Genomic DNA, 17,500 nt, shown 5'->3' with positions numbered 1-17,500 from the left:
CAGCAAAAGTCAGAGAAAAATCAGAGAGTGGAAGCTTTGAGTGTGTGTGTGTGTGTGTGTGCGTGCATGCGTGCGTGCGTGCGTGCGTGCGTGCGTGTATGTGTGTGTGTATGCATGACTCTGGCGAAGACATTGGCTTACCAGGTCCCTTTGGTTTTTTGTCCACAATGCGTCCCAGTCGGAATATTACAGCCCTCTCATATTCTTTAACAATCTGTAACATTTACAACCATTTACTGAATATCTTCCTTGTAACATTATTAGGAGGTAAAGGGAAATACTTGTGTGCATACAGTATATTGTTGGGGGTGTAAATATTCCTGTGTGTGTGTGTGAATGCGAGTGTAGAGTATCTGTGCGTGCGTGTGTCACTGTATGTGTGCGCGCATGTGTGTACATGCGTGCGTTTGCACGTGTGTGTGTGTGTGCGTGTGCATGTGTCTGTGCGTGTGTGTGTGTGTGCGTGTGCGTGCGTTTGCACTCGTGCGTGCGTGCATGCGTCTGTGTGTGTGTGTGTGCACGTTTGCACTCATGCATGCGTGCGTTTGTGTGTGTGTGTGCGTGAGTGCACGTTTGCGTGCGTGAGTGTGTGTGTGTGCGTCAGTGTTGTGCGGTCTGCCCGAAATTAAGCGGTCGCCCGCGGATGACCGCGGTCACCCGCGGTTATGAGTCATAAACAAAATATTTTAATGATATTCGAGTCATTTGCGGGCGGGTCAATTAAAATTAATTAAATATATATTTGCTACAAATAGGCCTACTTAAAATATCACGAGAAGGCTAGCATCAATACAGTAAAGCATCAATACAGTAAAGTCAACAGTAAAGAAGCTTAAGACGCGAGTTAATAAAGACACCCCTTCAGGAAAAGCAATATAGGCTATGGGAAATATTGGGAAAAGTTCTTAAAGAAGATAACAGTAGTACAAGTTATGGTCTATGTAGGCCTACTTCTTGCGAAGCCATTGAAAAGTATGACAGCCAAAACGGGCAGCCTGCAGGAATAAATGTTATACAGTATCTACCGGTTCTATAGGTTCGCGCATGCATAAAAGTTACCTTAGTTCGTTGTGTTTGTGACTTTAAACAGTGGATGTGCTTTAGTAAAGCTTTGTGCTTCATTCAGCATTATAAACCAGTTCTTACGCTAACGTTTTGACCAGCAATGTATCTCTCTTGTCTACCTTGCCTCACCATTTCTGTTGTCGAAAGAAAGATGTATGTCCATGGCCTTCAAATCTTATCCTAGTGTTCTAATCCTTGGTGGTTGCGTGCGTGCTTGCGCTCTTATTCTCATTCTCTCTCCTGCGCAAACATTATGTTCTGCATGCCTACTAGGTAGTTCTACTGCATAAAGTTTCGCAAATAAATTAGTTTGTTTTACAGAAATGGCCTACTGTCACACTGCATGCAGGCTATAACCAAAAGCACACATTTTGTATAATTTTGTCCTAATTAATATTCGCGGTCCGAGTTGCGGTCGGGTTGATTAAAATATCGGGCGACCGCGGGCCGCTTGTGACCAAACCCGCGCAACACTGGTGTGCGTTTGCACTCGTGCGTGCGTGTGTGCGTGCGTACATGCACACGTGTTTGTTTTGTGTGTGTGTACCTTGAAGCAAAAGAAGACGGAGATGAGGCAGAATGGGGGGAGGATCGCCAAGATTCCAGCCAGGATGACCAGCGTCCAGCCACAGCAGCCCAGGCTCCTGTCATCATCTGCTGAGAACACACCCGTTAAGAAACACAGAAACACACACACACACACACACACTACTGTTCAAAGGTTTTTTAGTGGAGGAAAACAATGTTGTGGTTAAAATATAGAAAAATTTTACTTTTTTTTACACTTTTCTTTCTTCTACAAAACCCCACGTGTGTTATTTCATAGCGTTCAGTTTCCAGTTTTGTCTACATTGTAAAAAGTCAGAGAAAGCTTTTGACACACAGATATATACATACCGGTAGATATATACATATGCACACACACACATACGCACACACACACACCACTCCCAATAAAGTAACTTCACTACAGGCCTGATTGTCATGGTCACCAGCACTATTACACCCTCCCTGGCCTGTGTGCTCAAGTTTCATTATTTGTTTGCCTGAGAGTGACATCCGTAATGGTGTGTGTGTGTGTGTGTGTGTGTGTGTGTGTGTGTGTGTGTGTGTGTGTGTGTGTGTGTGTGTGTGTGTGGTGTGTTTTGTGTGTGGTGTGTTTTGTGTGTGTGTGTGGTGTGTTTTGTGTGTGTGTGGTGTGTTTTGTGTGTGTCTGTGTGTGTTTTGTGTGTGTGTGTGTGTGTGTGTGTGTGCGCGTGTGTGTGTGTGTGTTTTGTGTGTGTTTTGTGTGTGTGTGTGTGTGTGTTTGTGCATGCAAATGGTATTGTGGTGGCCTACACGTGTTTGCTCAGGTAATGTAGTAGGCATTGTAAAAAAGGTCTGTCATTGACAACAGGGTCTCTAAGGACGATGCTACCTCTCTCCTTCTGCCACACACACACACGCACACACACACACAAACAAACATACACACACACATACACTCACACACATACGCATGCACACACACACACACACACACACACACACACACATACAAACATGTTCAAGAAGTCGCTGAAGTCTCTGAATGAAGACAGGATACACAACCAGTCTCTCTTTTGGATTGTTTCTATTTTGACTAGTCATGGTCACATGCTACCTCAGGTGTTCCACTACGTATTACACTGATAACCTTCAAACTGAGGTGGTGATAGCACACACACACACACACACACACACACACACAGTGTTCAAATTATACCGTGAATTATACCGTGAGCTTCGGGGGGTACAGCTATTTCGACTGGTGACGTCACTCTCCATTTTGTATAGGCTTGCACATGATTTCACACTTGTGGTTCACAGTCAATTTTCCTTCAAAATATAGGTCATATGACCGTGGCCAGATTTTTAAGCTAAGCAGCAGCGATGGCCGTAGCCACTGAGTGGAAGGGAGACCTCGGGTTAAACCATAGCGATCTTGCTACTCAATGTTTTTCTAAGGCCAGTTGGCCACCGCTTGTTAACCCATTCGCATATCAGGCTTTTGCCTACACTTGCAGCCTACACTGTGCATTTGTTTTAATTCGTCAGTATTATATCATAGCAAAGATCACAGTCTGAACAGAGAAATGGTACAGCCCAATGGGGGTGAGGGTTTGAAAACCGTATTTCATTAGATTATATCCTGAATTGTTGGTATGTGATGGTAATACTGCATTTAATTAAATGCAATATTCGATAACATTAAAGTTTTACATTTTTTCAGTACCCCCAAACTATTATTTTCATCCCTTTTGGGAGGGTCCAAGTATCATCTTCGGGGGGGGGGGGGGGGGGGGACCCGTAATTCGAACCATGCACACACACACACACACAAACACACAAACACACACATACAGTACACACACACACGCACACACACACAGACTGAGTGAGTGTGTGTGTGTATAAGCAGTGCCTTGTGAGAGTTTTGAAACATCTCTCAGTGTTTTTATTTTGTTACCTGGTGTAGCAGCCTGCTCTGCCCAACAGACTTTCACAGCAGCTGCACCTTGCACTGTCATTAACAAGATACAGCTCAGAGCTTTAACGCAGATCAAAGTCTCTTTCTCACACACACACACACACACACACACACACACACACATTCTCTCTTTATCTGTGTGTGTCTCTCTCTCTCTCTCTATCGAGAGTAAGATGATTCCAAATCCTATTCAATTTACTTACACAGACACACACACACACACACACACACACACACACACACAAACACACACAAACACACACACACACACACACACCATAGAGAAGAATAATAATAATGTAGTTACCCAGTAGATCCTCCTGGCTGCTCTGTCGTCTCTTGCTGTGGGTCTCCATTTCCATGTAGTGCAGGTTGAGGAGTGAGAAGGAGTTTATATGCCGAGGGGAGTTTAGCACAGGTAGAGGAGGAGCTGGAGGTTTGGAGTCCGTTTGGAGTACTTCAGTTTAGTTGGTCACTTACAGCCTCGATTTAAACCTGCACAGGGAAGTACACACACCCACAATTATCCTACGTCAATAACCCTTATCTTGGCCCACTCATAACTCACACACATACACACAGATACACACATATACATACACATACATACACACACACACACACACACACACACACAGTCTGGTGAGGTGCTGTGTCCAAAGTTGTCTGACTGTATGCAAATGTGTGAAGAGGGGACATTTCCATACTTTTCAAGCTCTTGAGCTCAGGCGGCCTAATGCTAGCTAGCGCTAATCAAATGCTCAGGCGGCCTAATGCTAGCTAGCGCTATTCAAATGCTCAGGCGGCCTAATGCTAGCTATTCAAATGCTCAGGCGGCCTAATGCTAGCTAGCGCTATTCAAATGCTCAGGCGGCCTAATGCTAGCTAGCGCTATTCAAATGCTCAGGCGGCCTAATGCTAGCTAGCGCTATTCAAATGCTCAGACGGCCTAATGCTAGCTAGCGCTATTCAAATGCTCAGGCGGCCTAATGCTAGCTAGCGCTATTCAAATGCTCAGGCGGCCTAATGCTAGCTATTCAAATGGATTTGTGGCATCATATGATTATCGACATGGAAAATTCCCAGAGACTGTCAGAGAGAAGGCCGATCAGGCATGGGCCATGTTTCATGGGGCATGTTTCAACATAGCCTGATATTCAGCCTGAATTTACCCTGCCCACAAAATTTGAGGATGTCAAATTTAATCGCTGTTTACTGTTCGTCTGTTAGTTATGGCACTGTTACTGTAATATCTTGTACAACAGACGCGATAGCGAAATCTAGAACATCTCTAAAACATCTAGAACATCTCTACAACATCTAGAACATCTCTACAACATCTAGAACATCTCGCTTCTCCAGCCGCAGAGATTTTGTTGTAAACCTTTTGTTGTAAACAAAATCAACCCAAGCACACTCAGCTGAAGTAGATGAAACGGGTGCTCTGTCCATCCTCGTATAAAGCGCACCCAAACGATTGGCTCGAACACATCTTAAGTGGGCATTTAGACACCGACGGTGGCTCGAACACATCTTAAGTGGGCATTTAGACACCGACGGTGGCTCGAACACATCTTAAGTGGGCATTTAGACACCGACGGTGGCTCGAACACATCTTAAGTAGGCTTTTAGACACCGACGGTGGCGAAGAGTTGGATCCCTTACTGGGCGCTGGGCGGTGCTCCTATTGAAGTGTGTGTACACTACAAAGGACTGCGTGTACACTACAGGGGACATGTGGCCAGGCATGACTGGTCAACCTGGTTGGAAAAGATCTAGGAAAAATAAATCACGGACATGACTGTAAGACCTTTAAGCATAGTACAGTTAAAATTATTTGGTTCCAACACAATGTACCTGACAGTGATCATTTTAAAAGATTAGATTAGATTAGGTTAGATTCAACTTTATTTTCATTTAGCAGAGTACAGGTACAGAGCCAATAAAATGCAGTAGAGACGTCGAGCCTCACATTGTGCACGTGCCGCCATCTTGGAAAAGCATAGCAAACACTCCAGACATTGTAATTGTAAACAAGACTCTGAAAACTGTACTCATTATTGAGGTGGGCTGTTGCTTCCATTTGTATATGGACACCTGCTACTACTCTAAGTTACTGAAATACCAGTCACTGGTGAGTCCTATATGCCAACCGAAGATATCTTTAATCTTCGGAAGCATCATGTCCACAAAAATGTGGTTAGAGGACTGCGGTTGGTGGGGTTACATAAGAAGGAAGCCAAAATATTGGCAACATGTTGCTCTGTTTCAGCCACCATAGTATGCAAATCTGGAGACAAAGATGTTTTGTTTATCCATAAGTGTTCGGTATAATATCCTAAATTATCACACAGGTCTTGTAAAGGCATGTAAGCTTGATGGAGCTGTTACATTATCAATCTTTCTTCCCAAAATGTTTGGATCTTGTTCCCTTTCTTAGCAAATTTGGATCCAAATAAAATCATTTGTATGTACAGTATATGTGTACACTACCCCTGGATGGATAAAATGCAGAGGACAAATTTCCTGCAGGAATTTCTTACAGGACAAATAAAGTATAACTTAACTGAAAGATATATATAAATTGTTTCAAAATGAATAGTTAGTCTTTGGCTATTTCCAAGCATTTACATTCTTCAGGTAAGGAACAGTTCAGGCATCGTTCAGTCATGTAGAAATTATGGTAATGGTATAGTATGGTATCAATCTTGGCAATTCTAGATACCTGAACTGCTAGTTTTACATTTTACAGAACAAAAGAATACCTGACTGTTCAACTTAGATATAATGCAGTTACGGTAAGCTGATACACTTCTGAATCATTCAATATTTATGTGATCAGAGCCACATCAGAGCCAGATCAGAGCCAGATTAGAGCCAGATCAGAGCCAGATCAGAGCCAGATCAGAGCCACATCAGAGCCAGATCAGGGCCAGGCTCAGCCGTCACCTGACTCCCGGTCCTATGATGCCCTGTCATGTGGTTGTTTTACGCGGGAGGTAAAAAGCCACGTCCTCTTGACGGGCAAATAGCCAAGTCTGTGAGAGTTACACATATCAGTCTGGCATGATAACGGCACACAGGAATATAGTATTGATGACTCATCTCTCCCTGCTTTGCTCAACAGAGCATGAGCTCTTGCTAAAGAAGATTATTTGTGTGTATGTTTTCTTTGCTTAGAGCTCATATTAAAGGGACACCAGGCAAGCCTGATGCTTTTTCTCTACGAAACTCCCCCTCGCTCGGTCTGAAGCTCTTTTCCTTTTCTTTGCATCTTCCGTCAAGGGTTTTCGCTGCTTCTTCACCGGCTCTGCCATTATACACACGTTTGCAACAATCTCTAGCGTTTCGTTAGCCTGCCTCTGTGCTGTAAACTGATCCTGCTTCGGTCGGCGGGTAGGATACACCGAACTTGCAAGTGGGGTATTCTTTCTACAGGCAGTAGGGGCGGGCGAGAGAGCCTTCATTCGTCCCGTAATGAGTCATTTAATCATATACCGACTTACGAAGATGTTTAATTAACACGAAAACGTTGCCTGTTGTCCCTTTAATAGGGCATGAACTCTTGCTAAAGAAGACTATTTGTTTGTATGTTTTCTTTGCTTAGAGCCTGCGTCAACAACAACCCACCAAGCTTCCTTACAAAGGCTGCTTTGTTGGTGATGTTGTTTTCATTCAGACTACTGGCCATGCTACTGCATGTTGTATGTTGCATGGGTGCAACACGTTGCAGGTTGTATGTTGTATGTTGTATGGGTACAACATGTGTGTTTGCATGTTGTATGTTGCATGGGTGCAACACGTTGCAGGTTGCATGTTCTATGGGTACAACACGTGTGTTTGCATGTTGTATGTTGCATGGATGCAACATGTGTGTTTGCATGTTGTATGTTGCATGGGTGCAACACGTTGCAGGTTGTATGTTGTATGGGTACAACATGTGTGTTTGCATGTTGTATGTTGCATGGGTGCAACACGTTGCAGGTTGTATGTTGCATGGGTACAACATGTGTGTTTGCATGTTGTATGTTGCATGGGATGCAACACGTTGCAGGTTGCATGTTGTATGGATACAACATGTGTGTTTGCATGTTGTATGTTGTATGGGTACATGTGTGTTTGCATGTTGTATGTTACATGGGTGCAACACGTTGCAGGTTGCATGTTGTATGGGTACAACATGTGTGTTTGCATGTTGTATGTTGTATGTTGCATGGGTGCAACACGTTGCGCGTTCGCAACTGCCGCCAACTTAGCTTGTGTATCCTGTCTCATATAGTTTAATGTTAAACAGGCTTGGTTGTTGTTGGTAAACAGGCTTGGTTGTTGATTGGGAAATCCAGCACCTACAAATAGCACAAGGAATCTAACACCTCTCTTGTGTATATCAGACAAAGCGATGTTTTATATACAATAGTCAGGTGGTTTCACTCAACAGAGATGCATGCTGCATAAGCACAGTCCTTCCAGTCGGTGGGCAGGGCCCCACGAGGTGGGGGGGGGGCATGAGGATGGGGTGGAGGGCATGAGGAGGCTGCTTTGACTTGTGCCCCGGTTGGAGTCTGGAAAGTAGTGTGAGGGTCGGAGTTTAGATGACTAGTGATCCTCCATCATGATCTAGCCTAGCACACACTCTCACCTTCCATATAGGAATCACTCTCACACACTCACATTCACATCCCATCTCACAATCACTCTCACACTCTTACATGCCATCATGACCTCTCTCACACACTCTTACATGCCCTCATGACCTCTCTCTCACACTCTCACACACTCACATCCCATCATGACCTCTCTCACACACTCTCTCACACACTCACATCCCATCTCACGATCACTCACACATTATGCCATCATGACCTCTCTCACACACTCACATCACATCATGGCCTCTCTCACACACTCTCATGCTCACATCACCTCATTACCACTCTCACATCCCATAATGACCACTCACACACTCTCCATGATTACTTGTGATTGTTTATATGTCTATTGTTTTGTTAATATAAAACTCATTATTTTCATTGTTGTTATTATCATTGATGCTATTGTTACATTTATGCTTGATGTAGGCCTTTTCAATTTTTTCCTATATATTTACCCAACAATGTTCAGCTAATGTAAAGTGGCTTTGGACAAAAAGCACCTGCAAAATCCCATGACCATGAAGGACAGTTCTCATGTCATCTGGGTCAAGAGTGACATGAGAAAGGTCGCGAGAGATAGCACAGATTTGAGAGGAGAGATAACAAGGTAAGATAACAAGGACTTGGAAATGAAAACAAACCAGACCAAGGTGATGGAAAACCAAGCAAATCAAATTGACCAGACACATGATAAGGCAAGCTTTTAAAAACAGTTACAACATCACAACACTTGGCACATGCTCAAAGGCAGGTGACTGAAGATGGCTAATGTTTACAGAAGGACCGTTTCAGCCCATACAGCAGGCTTGTCCTTGTGAAGATAATCAATAATTGTATTATACATAATTATATTATCATTATCAATAAAAAAATAATATTTTATTTACATAACAGCATTGGGGTCACGCAGCTCATTGAATAGGCTCACTGTGCAAACAGTGGCAGAACCACAGGCAGGCACTCCTGGTTGGAGATGACAGATTCTTCAGACTGATTAGCTTTTGTGCTTCATTAAGACTCCTACACGATTGAGAGAAATTCACTCTTGCATTTATTTCTATGGGTTTGATAAATGCAGTGGGACTTTTCATGTTTTCGTAGGCTAAGAACTGACACAGCAGCAAAATGCAGCAGCTAGGGTTCTTATGAAAACTAAAAGAACTGACCACATCACTTCAACACTTCAATCCCTCCGATGGATTTATAAATGACCACATGGGACTGTGCCTAATTATTCATCAGACTATCTGACATGCTTCTGCAGCACACACCTTCCAGACCTCTCAGGTCACAGGAGAAATATTTGATGGTAATACCACTGTCAGAATTAATCGTGGTGAAGCAGCTTTTAACTGCTATGCAGTTGAACTGTTGCCCGTTTCAAATCTAGATATAACACCACAAATGCACGTCCTGTTAATCAGATGCACTTTTTGTTTTCATGTCTTTTAATTATTCTATTTTATGTACTTTCAACTATTGTTATTGCCCTTTTATGCTTTAATTTTGTTTTTTTATTATGCTTTGTTTTTTTAATGTAATAATAATAATAATATAGCTCAAAGTGCTTTACATTTGGAGCATGTAACACAATCATTATCAATCACTTTCACTTTTCTTCATTGCTGTGGCCGTTTATGATCCAATCAGCAACATATCAGAAATATAGAAAATAACATGTAACACAGTTATTAGAGAAGAGTCAGTCATTCCCCTTTGTTGCTGTGACCGTTTATGATCCAATCAGAAACATATCAGAAATACTATTATACTACTATGGATATATAAAGGCTTTGCTGACAAATGCCTAGGCTAACAAATGCTTAGGCCCCGTTGATGCGGACTCCAAGCAGCCAGCCTTAGCTTGTTCTTAGCATATGACACAATTATTTGACTTTATACACAGACATTCAAGACTGGCAGCCTGTAAAGCACATTGAATTGCAACAGTGTTTGATATGTAGGCTACTACATGAATACCCTTTTAAAATGCACTTTATGAACACACTCATCAATACAATGTCTTGCCGTGTGTGTTACAGTTTTTTTGTAGGAAATCTAGGAAATCTTCTGTCGGAAAGGACACAGTGACTGGAGCAAATGGTGAACTCTGCTGACCGTTGCTCCCTCTCTAAGATATCACGGCCGTACAGTATATGACGGCCATAACTCACCTGTAATTAATGCCACACCCCGCCCACTGGCTGTGCTGTTATCGCTCACGTCGATATGTTGACCTACTCATTCCCCGCGCATGAGTAATATCACATGGTCTGAAGCACATGCTGCCATTGAGTCATCTTTCCATTAAGAAATGTGGAAAATGCACACACACCTTGTCCCCTCCCCTGCTCTTTAAATTGTTCCACACCTGGATTGCGCAAATCCCACATCCAGCGGTGGAACTGAGGATTGGAAACAGGACAAGGTCACTGTGCACATCACAAGTGCAGGACAAGGTGACTCATTTGTCTTTGTTTTATATTCTTCTTTAAAAAAAAACTTTAAAGACTTTTGTTGTATCCTTTTCCAGAGTGTTTTTTTTATTTATTTTTTTTATTTTGTAACATTTTTACTTTTATTAACCATGTTTCGACCCTGAGGTCTTCGGTAGAGAACCTATGATGACCTCAGGGTCGTAATGTATTTTGAACTCGCAGTATAAATAAACCAAAATGCTCACGGAGAGACGTAGGAGAGAAGAGAGGGTCAAATGTCAAGTTATGTCAAGTCGATTTAGTTTTATAGCATGTTTACCAAAACAGGGTTGACACAAAGTGCTTTACAAATAATAAAACAAACAATTAGATGTACCGCAGAGCGGTTCAAAATATGACCACCGCCCAGTCCATCACATTTTTTCCACAAAAATAAATCACGCTGAAAGGCCTATATGATTCTAACTGTCTCACTAAATTGCATTATCCACACTCAATTCTCACTGGTATATGCTAGACAACAAGTACCAAAACATGATTGGTTCATAGATTTCACATGTAAAATTAATTTTATACAACCCCACCCCCATCTTGCCTGTTCATAATTCTGAGAAATTCTTGAATTGTGTGCATGTGTGCGTGTACATGTTTATGTTTATGTGTGTGTGTGTGTGTGTGCGTGCTTGTGTGTTTGCCTGCGTATGTGTGTTTGTGCATGTGCATGCATGCGTACATATGTCTACTGTGTGAGTATGTGTCATACATATGATAACTGTGAATGTATGTGTGTGCGTGTGTATCTGTTTATGCACATGTGTGCACATGGAATGGGTTAACATGACCCCTGGAGGCAAACATACGGAAAAAATTGGTCATCCTAGGCCCTACGGTTCTCAAGATATTCACAGAAAACTGTGTCTGCCCTACCCTCCTTTCAGTGGGTCCAGTACAGCGGGGGGGGCTACAGATCAAAACAAAAAACGATGGTTCCATGCTATCCATGTGGGGTTACATGCCCACCAAGTTTCGTGTACCCCGGTCTTTCAGTGTCCCGGGAATCCTTGTTGGTGTACGGTCACTAAATGTACACATAAATTATTTTATTGACATGCCCCCTTAAGACCAACATACATAAAAAAAGGTGGACCTCCTAGGCCCTACGGTTCTCGATATATTCACAGAAAACTGTCTCCGACCACCTACAGGCCAGTTGGTGTATAGTAACATAAATTAATTTATTGTGTGGCCCCCCATTAACGGAATTCCACAAAACTTGGCGTGCATTCAGAGGGTGTCATAATGATCCTACACTTCCAATTTCGTGCAGTTTTGACTATGTTAGGTCACAGATACCTGCGATTACAACACCTCATTTTTACTTTTTTGTGTTTAAAAAACACAAAAAAGTAAAAAAAAACCTTTCGGGGGGTGCAGTCCAGCGGGGGGGCTACAGATCAAAATGAAAAACGATGGTTCCATGCTATCCATGTGGGGTTACATGCCCACCAAGTTTCGTCTACCCCGGTCTTTCAGTGTCCCGGGAATCCTTGACGGAAATTTGGGCATGCGAAAAAATAAAATAATAAATAAATAAATAAATCTGCCTAAACCTATATGACCGCCGCGCATAATAATATTAACAGAGATAAAATTATAATACAATACAAACTGCCTACAGATGAAGAAACAGAAGTGTAAAGAAAATAATAATAAAAGTAATAGTAACAAAAACAGTAACATAGGAATAAAAAAGTAAATACTACTACTACTACTACTAATAATAATAATAATATCAGAACATAAAGGAAATAAACAGTCAAATGAACTCAAAATGGTGGTGGAAAAGTGAAATGAATAGTAGCCTAGTAATTAAAGTATTAATAATGACATAATGACACAAATTAAAATTAAATAAAAAATGGACTTAAGAAATGAAACCATGGGGGAGATCTAAAAGCTTGGGAAAAATGTGTTTAAATTATAATATCAAAGTGAATGTAAAAGAGGATTTAGACTGAGCTGCCATAGCAGACGTCAGATTTCATACAATCTCCCTGTGGAGCTAAATATGATCAAAAAACAACATGAATAATATTGGCTCAAGTTGTTGGATCATTTGCAGAAAGTGTTGAACCAGTAGAAATGTAACATCACTCTAAGGCTCTTAGAGGCCTATTATGACGATGAAGCGCATGGTCACTGGCGAATACTTTACAATACAAACAAATTTTGGGCTTTGTCCAGTCCGTATTGGGTGTGGTTTAGTTATGAAACGTTATGAAATGTCCGGTGCACGGCGCAAGAAGGTGGGCCTTCTGTTTCTTAATCAGTTATGGGTGTGTTTTGGGCGTAACATCATTTAAACCAATGAGAATGACATCTGTCATTCCCTTTAACTGCGCGGAGCACAACTTCAAACTGTGCATCGGTATTTTGACAGTCAGTAGCGCATTTGAAGGAATCTGCTTGCACGCCAGACTGGAACAGCCTTCACGCATTTGCACTCGTCTATTATTTGAACTCATTTGCAAAGTGAAACTAACTTCACCGTGGTGTCAGTCAACGACAAAACAGTTCTTACATGGATGATGGAAAGATGGTGCGTTGTGCACCCGCCCATATGACTGTTGATAATGCGCTCTTAAAATAACATATAAACAACTCGCCATGAACTTCTGACCAGGTTTCTCTTGGTCAGTGGCGCAATGCGTTTTAAGGTTGTGTACAGTACGATAGCGATTTTAGACAACTCGCCAGATCCCCTCCTTAGGTTGTTAATTGCCACACCCCCTGGCGTTTTGTTTAATATAAGAGACTTATTACTAAATACGAATTTAACTTTGTGCCAGGCAAATAACTACCTTTCCACCATGCACCAGGTTGTAAAATAGTGCTCTTAGTCTCTCTGGCCAACTGGTGGTTCTTCACTCCTGCTGTGTGTGTGTGTGTGAGAGAGAGGGAGAGATAGAGAGAGTGTATGTGTGTGAGTGAGTGAGTGAGAGAGAGAGAGAGAGAGAGAGAGAGAGAGAGAGAGAGAGAGAGAGAGAGAGAGAGAGAGAGAGAGAGTGTGTGTGTCTGTGTGCGTGTGTGTGTGTGTAGTTGCTGTGGTAGCACCCAGGCTGAGAAGGCCGTGCCTGAATGCATCGTTTAAGTGTAAGCTCCAGGCTCCATGTTTCTGACACGGACATCCTATAACGTTGCTTTAGGAGCCTGACCAGCACCCTGGGTCTGTCTGTGGTGGGGAGGAGGGCTGCAACTTCACTCCACATCCCACACTCCGTCTCCGGCCCTGGATGTCTGTCTGGAGCTCTCGTGCCCGCCAGGCTTTAGAGCCGCTCACACCAATAACGTTAGCTAGGGCAGCCGTGGCCTACTGGTTAGTGCTTCGGACTTGTAACCGGAGGGTTGCCGAACCCCGACCAGTAGGCACGGCTGAAGTGCCTTTGAGCAAGGCACCTAACCCCTCACTGCCCCCCAAGCGCCGCTGTTGTTGCAGGCAGCTCACTGCGCCGGGATTAGTGTGTGCTTCACCTCACTGTGTGTTCAGTGTGTGCTGTGTGTTTCACTAATTCACGGATTGGGATAAATGCAGAGACCAAAATTTCCCTCAAGGGATCAAAAGAGTATATATACTTCTACTTACAGTATACTAACGATAATGGCAAAAAAAGTATCTATCTAATATGAATGCCAACGTCCAGAAATGACATGAAAATAACAACATGAAGAACAACATTGTTGGGGATCACTGTCAGAGTGATTTTGAGAATGACAAAAAAATGACAGCCAATCCGTCTGATGTGGGCTGAGGAGGGTCTCCGTCTCCCAGGGACGTGGACAGAGTTGTCAGTGTGGGGCCGACAATGCTAGGATTCTATGATGAATATTAAAGCCCGTGTTGCAGGGTTCATTTTCCAACGAATTTGCACAATTTGCTTGTTGATAATAAACATTTATAACTGTTATCCATTGTATTTGATGTTGTTGGGTGTCACAAAACGGAATATAATACAAAAAAGCAGGTACTATTTCACAGCGTTTGAAGTGATTCTCCTTCGATTCTCCTCCTCGACCAGCGGCCAAAATGCACTTGCTTCCCTAGTTACTGCAGCTCTCCACCACAGTTTCCATCGGGACGGCACAGCCCACACAAGCACCTGCAAAACTTGGCAATCAATCACGAGCAGTAGTTATCGAAAAAATATTCATGCTGAAGACACGACCAGCCTAATCGGCGGCGGCTAGAAGCTAAGTTTGCAACAACAGGGGTGGCTCACAGGTGGGACTGGAAAGTTAGCCGATAGCTAGCTATCATGATGCTTTATATTCTGATCTTCTGACTAAGTCTGCCCGGTAGCCTACTTATCTGAACTAACGACATGATCACTATCACTAGATATAAAGAAAATGTTGACTTTCACTCGGTGCTGTTCACTGACAGTAACAAAAAAAGTGTCGTAACGTTATAAGCATAATGCATTGAACTGAATAGGTGCATTATGTAGCCTCATAATGAGGCCTCTCAAATTCAGAATATTGCATTAAACTAAAATCGGAAGACATTGTTATCTTTGTTAGACCATAGGGTCGTTGTCATATAAATGCTGTAACGAAATGCTAAGTCTAAATATACAAACTTTATGTTGAAAGTGTAACCGCGACCGTTTCCCATAGGAATGAATGTAAAACATACCCTCCAAAACGAGACCTCCCGAAATTCAGAAAAAATTACTAAATTGATATCAGGCACCGTTATTACCATTGGTAGATCATAGGGTAGCTGTGATATAAATGCTGTGACGAAATTCGAAGTGTAAATATACAAACTTTATGTTGAAAGTGTAACCACGATGTCCATTGAAATGCACTGAAATGAATGAAGCGCAGATCATGTAGTCCCCAAAGTGACGTCATCACCGAATTGCGCAAAAAAACCCCGCTAATGCTAAAAACAACAAAAACTGGCATTTAACACCATTTGGAGACATTTTTAAAAATGATATACATATATTGAGTGCTTTATGTACCCATTAATCAACAGTGGTTTTTAACCTGCAACACAGGCTTTAAAAGTGAGACCGGAATGTCATTATTACATCATCCGGAACTTTATGCTGGCCAGAACAAATTGTCCTCTTACAGTTGTCACAACCACCTGGCTCAGTCAAGTCAGGTCAAGTCAAGTCAGTTTTATTTTTAAAGCGCATTTAACATGCACATAGTGCAACCCAAAGCGCTCCACAAACAAGACATAACAACAAGACAAAAGATGCCGGATGGAGCGGCGTAGTCACCAGCGTGCCCATGACATCAAGACATGACAAATACATTTAAAAAATAACAAATACAAAAAATGCCGGACGGAGCAGCGTAGTCGCCAGCGTACCCGTGACACCAAGACATACAAGACAGACAACAAAACAAATAAACAAATAAAAAGTAAAAAAAAGAAAATATATTTAAAAAGGGGGAAAAGTGATGTTAAAATTAGTCCAATTTCCAAACCAGCTGAAAATGTCCAAGGGCAATGATGATCCGTGAAAACTGCGCACAGAGCTGTCTTCACAACCGATGCAATGCCAACAAAGTTCTTTAGCAACTGACCAACCCGGTGAATTCACTGGCAGTCTGGAGATAACGTTAACGTTAGGCCTTGTAGACTGCAGTCTGGAGATCACTGGAAGCACAGTCTAAAGTAGTGGGCCATCGTGTAGATCCGCAATTCGGTGGACTTTTAACAGCGACCGTTTGTTGCTCCGTGAGATTGCAGCTCTTCACCGTTAACGTTAGTCTGCAGTTGGCATAGCAACTCGCAAGTCAGCAACAGCTCGGCGGCCACGGCAGATCTTTCGCAGAGTAGCCTAGCCTAGGTCCAGCTGTCCCGAGAGATCCCCTCGACCAGACAGTGAAGTGCAGCACCGCTCACGGATGGATGGAAGGATGTCCGATGCCCAGCTAGGGCAAAAGCTAGAAGCTAGCCATAGCAAGCTCCCAATGGACAAACATCAACGACATCAGCTGACTTGGAAGCAGTAAAAAGGACTAAGAATAACACGAAAACTATCAAAAATAACGTAAATAAATAGGGAAAACATTTAACTAGACAAACCAATACAAAAAATAAACGTGACATTACATAAAATTACGAACATTACATAAAAACAAACAAAAACATGATGCCAGACGGAGCGGCGTGTCTCGCCAACGTCCCCGTAACCTAGCAAGTAGCTGTGACATTAAATGGGAGACCACACCAAAGATCCTTGAGTTAACCCTCTCTGACCACACTGTAGCGAAATGTTCAATAATATATATTTTATTTTAACATTAAAAAGATAAAGTTGTTGCGTTTCTCTCTGTCGTTCACAAATGAGTTCAAAATTTGAGCCTTTGCGGCAGTGTTTTCTCTTGAGACCCCTTTTTCACAAACCATAAAGAGGACACAATCTGGTCACCCTAATGTTTGATAGTTCTCGAGACACGAATGAATAGTTATTATACACTGCACGAACAAAACAGGCATGAACTTTTTTTTAAAAGTTTGCATGGAAGTTCATGTCTGTGGAAGCATTAAAACAGCAAATTTGGAAACAGGCTCCTTTCTAGATGGACCTGAAGAGCAAAATCAAATTTGCTAACAGGTTTGTCTAGTTTCTCCCACGCTAATCTGGTCCTAAACAAGAATATAAATTGTTAGATTAGAATATTATCTGGCCCCAGCCTGGGTGAACTGAGACAAACGTATAGCAAAACGACCAGAAATTGGCAATCGAAAAAAGGAAGACACAAAAAATAGAATATGTGGTCACTTCCACCTAATATGTGCATAATTCCTC

General features: G+C 42.4%; 1 protein-coding gene across 4 annotated transcripts in view; it reads right to left on the bottom strand.

Moving 5' to 3' along the window:
• The window catches only part of LOC121678471 (stomatin-like), a 7,570-nt gene extending 3,547 nt beyond the window's left edge, over positions 1-4,023 (bottom strand). For 3 of the 4 annotated variants that reach the window (XM_042058065.1, XM_042058066.1, XM_042058067.1), the window contains exons 1-3: positions 3,882-4,023; positions 1,613-1,722; positions 142-214 (exon numbers count right to left, since the gene is read on the bottom strand). In XM_042058065.1, the coding sequence (XP_041913999.1) occupies positions 142-214; positions 1,613-1,722; positions 3,882-3,936 (238 nt within the window). In that variant the 5' untranslated portion in view covers positions 3,937-4,023. The remainder of the gene's footprint in view (positions 1-141; positions 215-1,612; positions 1,723-3,881) is intronic. The other variant, XM_042058068.1, reaches the window with a different exon arrangement.
• Positions 4,024-17,500: the final 13,477 nt, after the last annotated feature.

Source organism: Alosa sapidissima, chromosome 12 (assembly GCF_018492685.1).
Source record: "Alosa sapidissima isolate fAloSap1 chromosome 12, fAloSap1.pri, whole genome shotgun sequence".
Classification (NCBI taxonomy): domain Eukaryota; kingdom Metazoa; phylum Chordata; class Actinopteri; order Clupeiformes; family Clupeidae; genus Alosa; species Alosa sapidissima.
The sequence above is the reverse complement of the archived record's forward strand: the minus strand, read 5'-3'. Positions and strand labels throughout refer to the sequence as shown.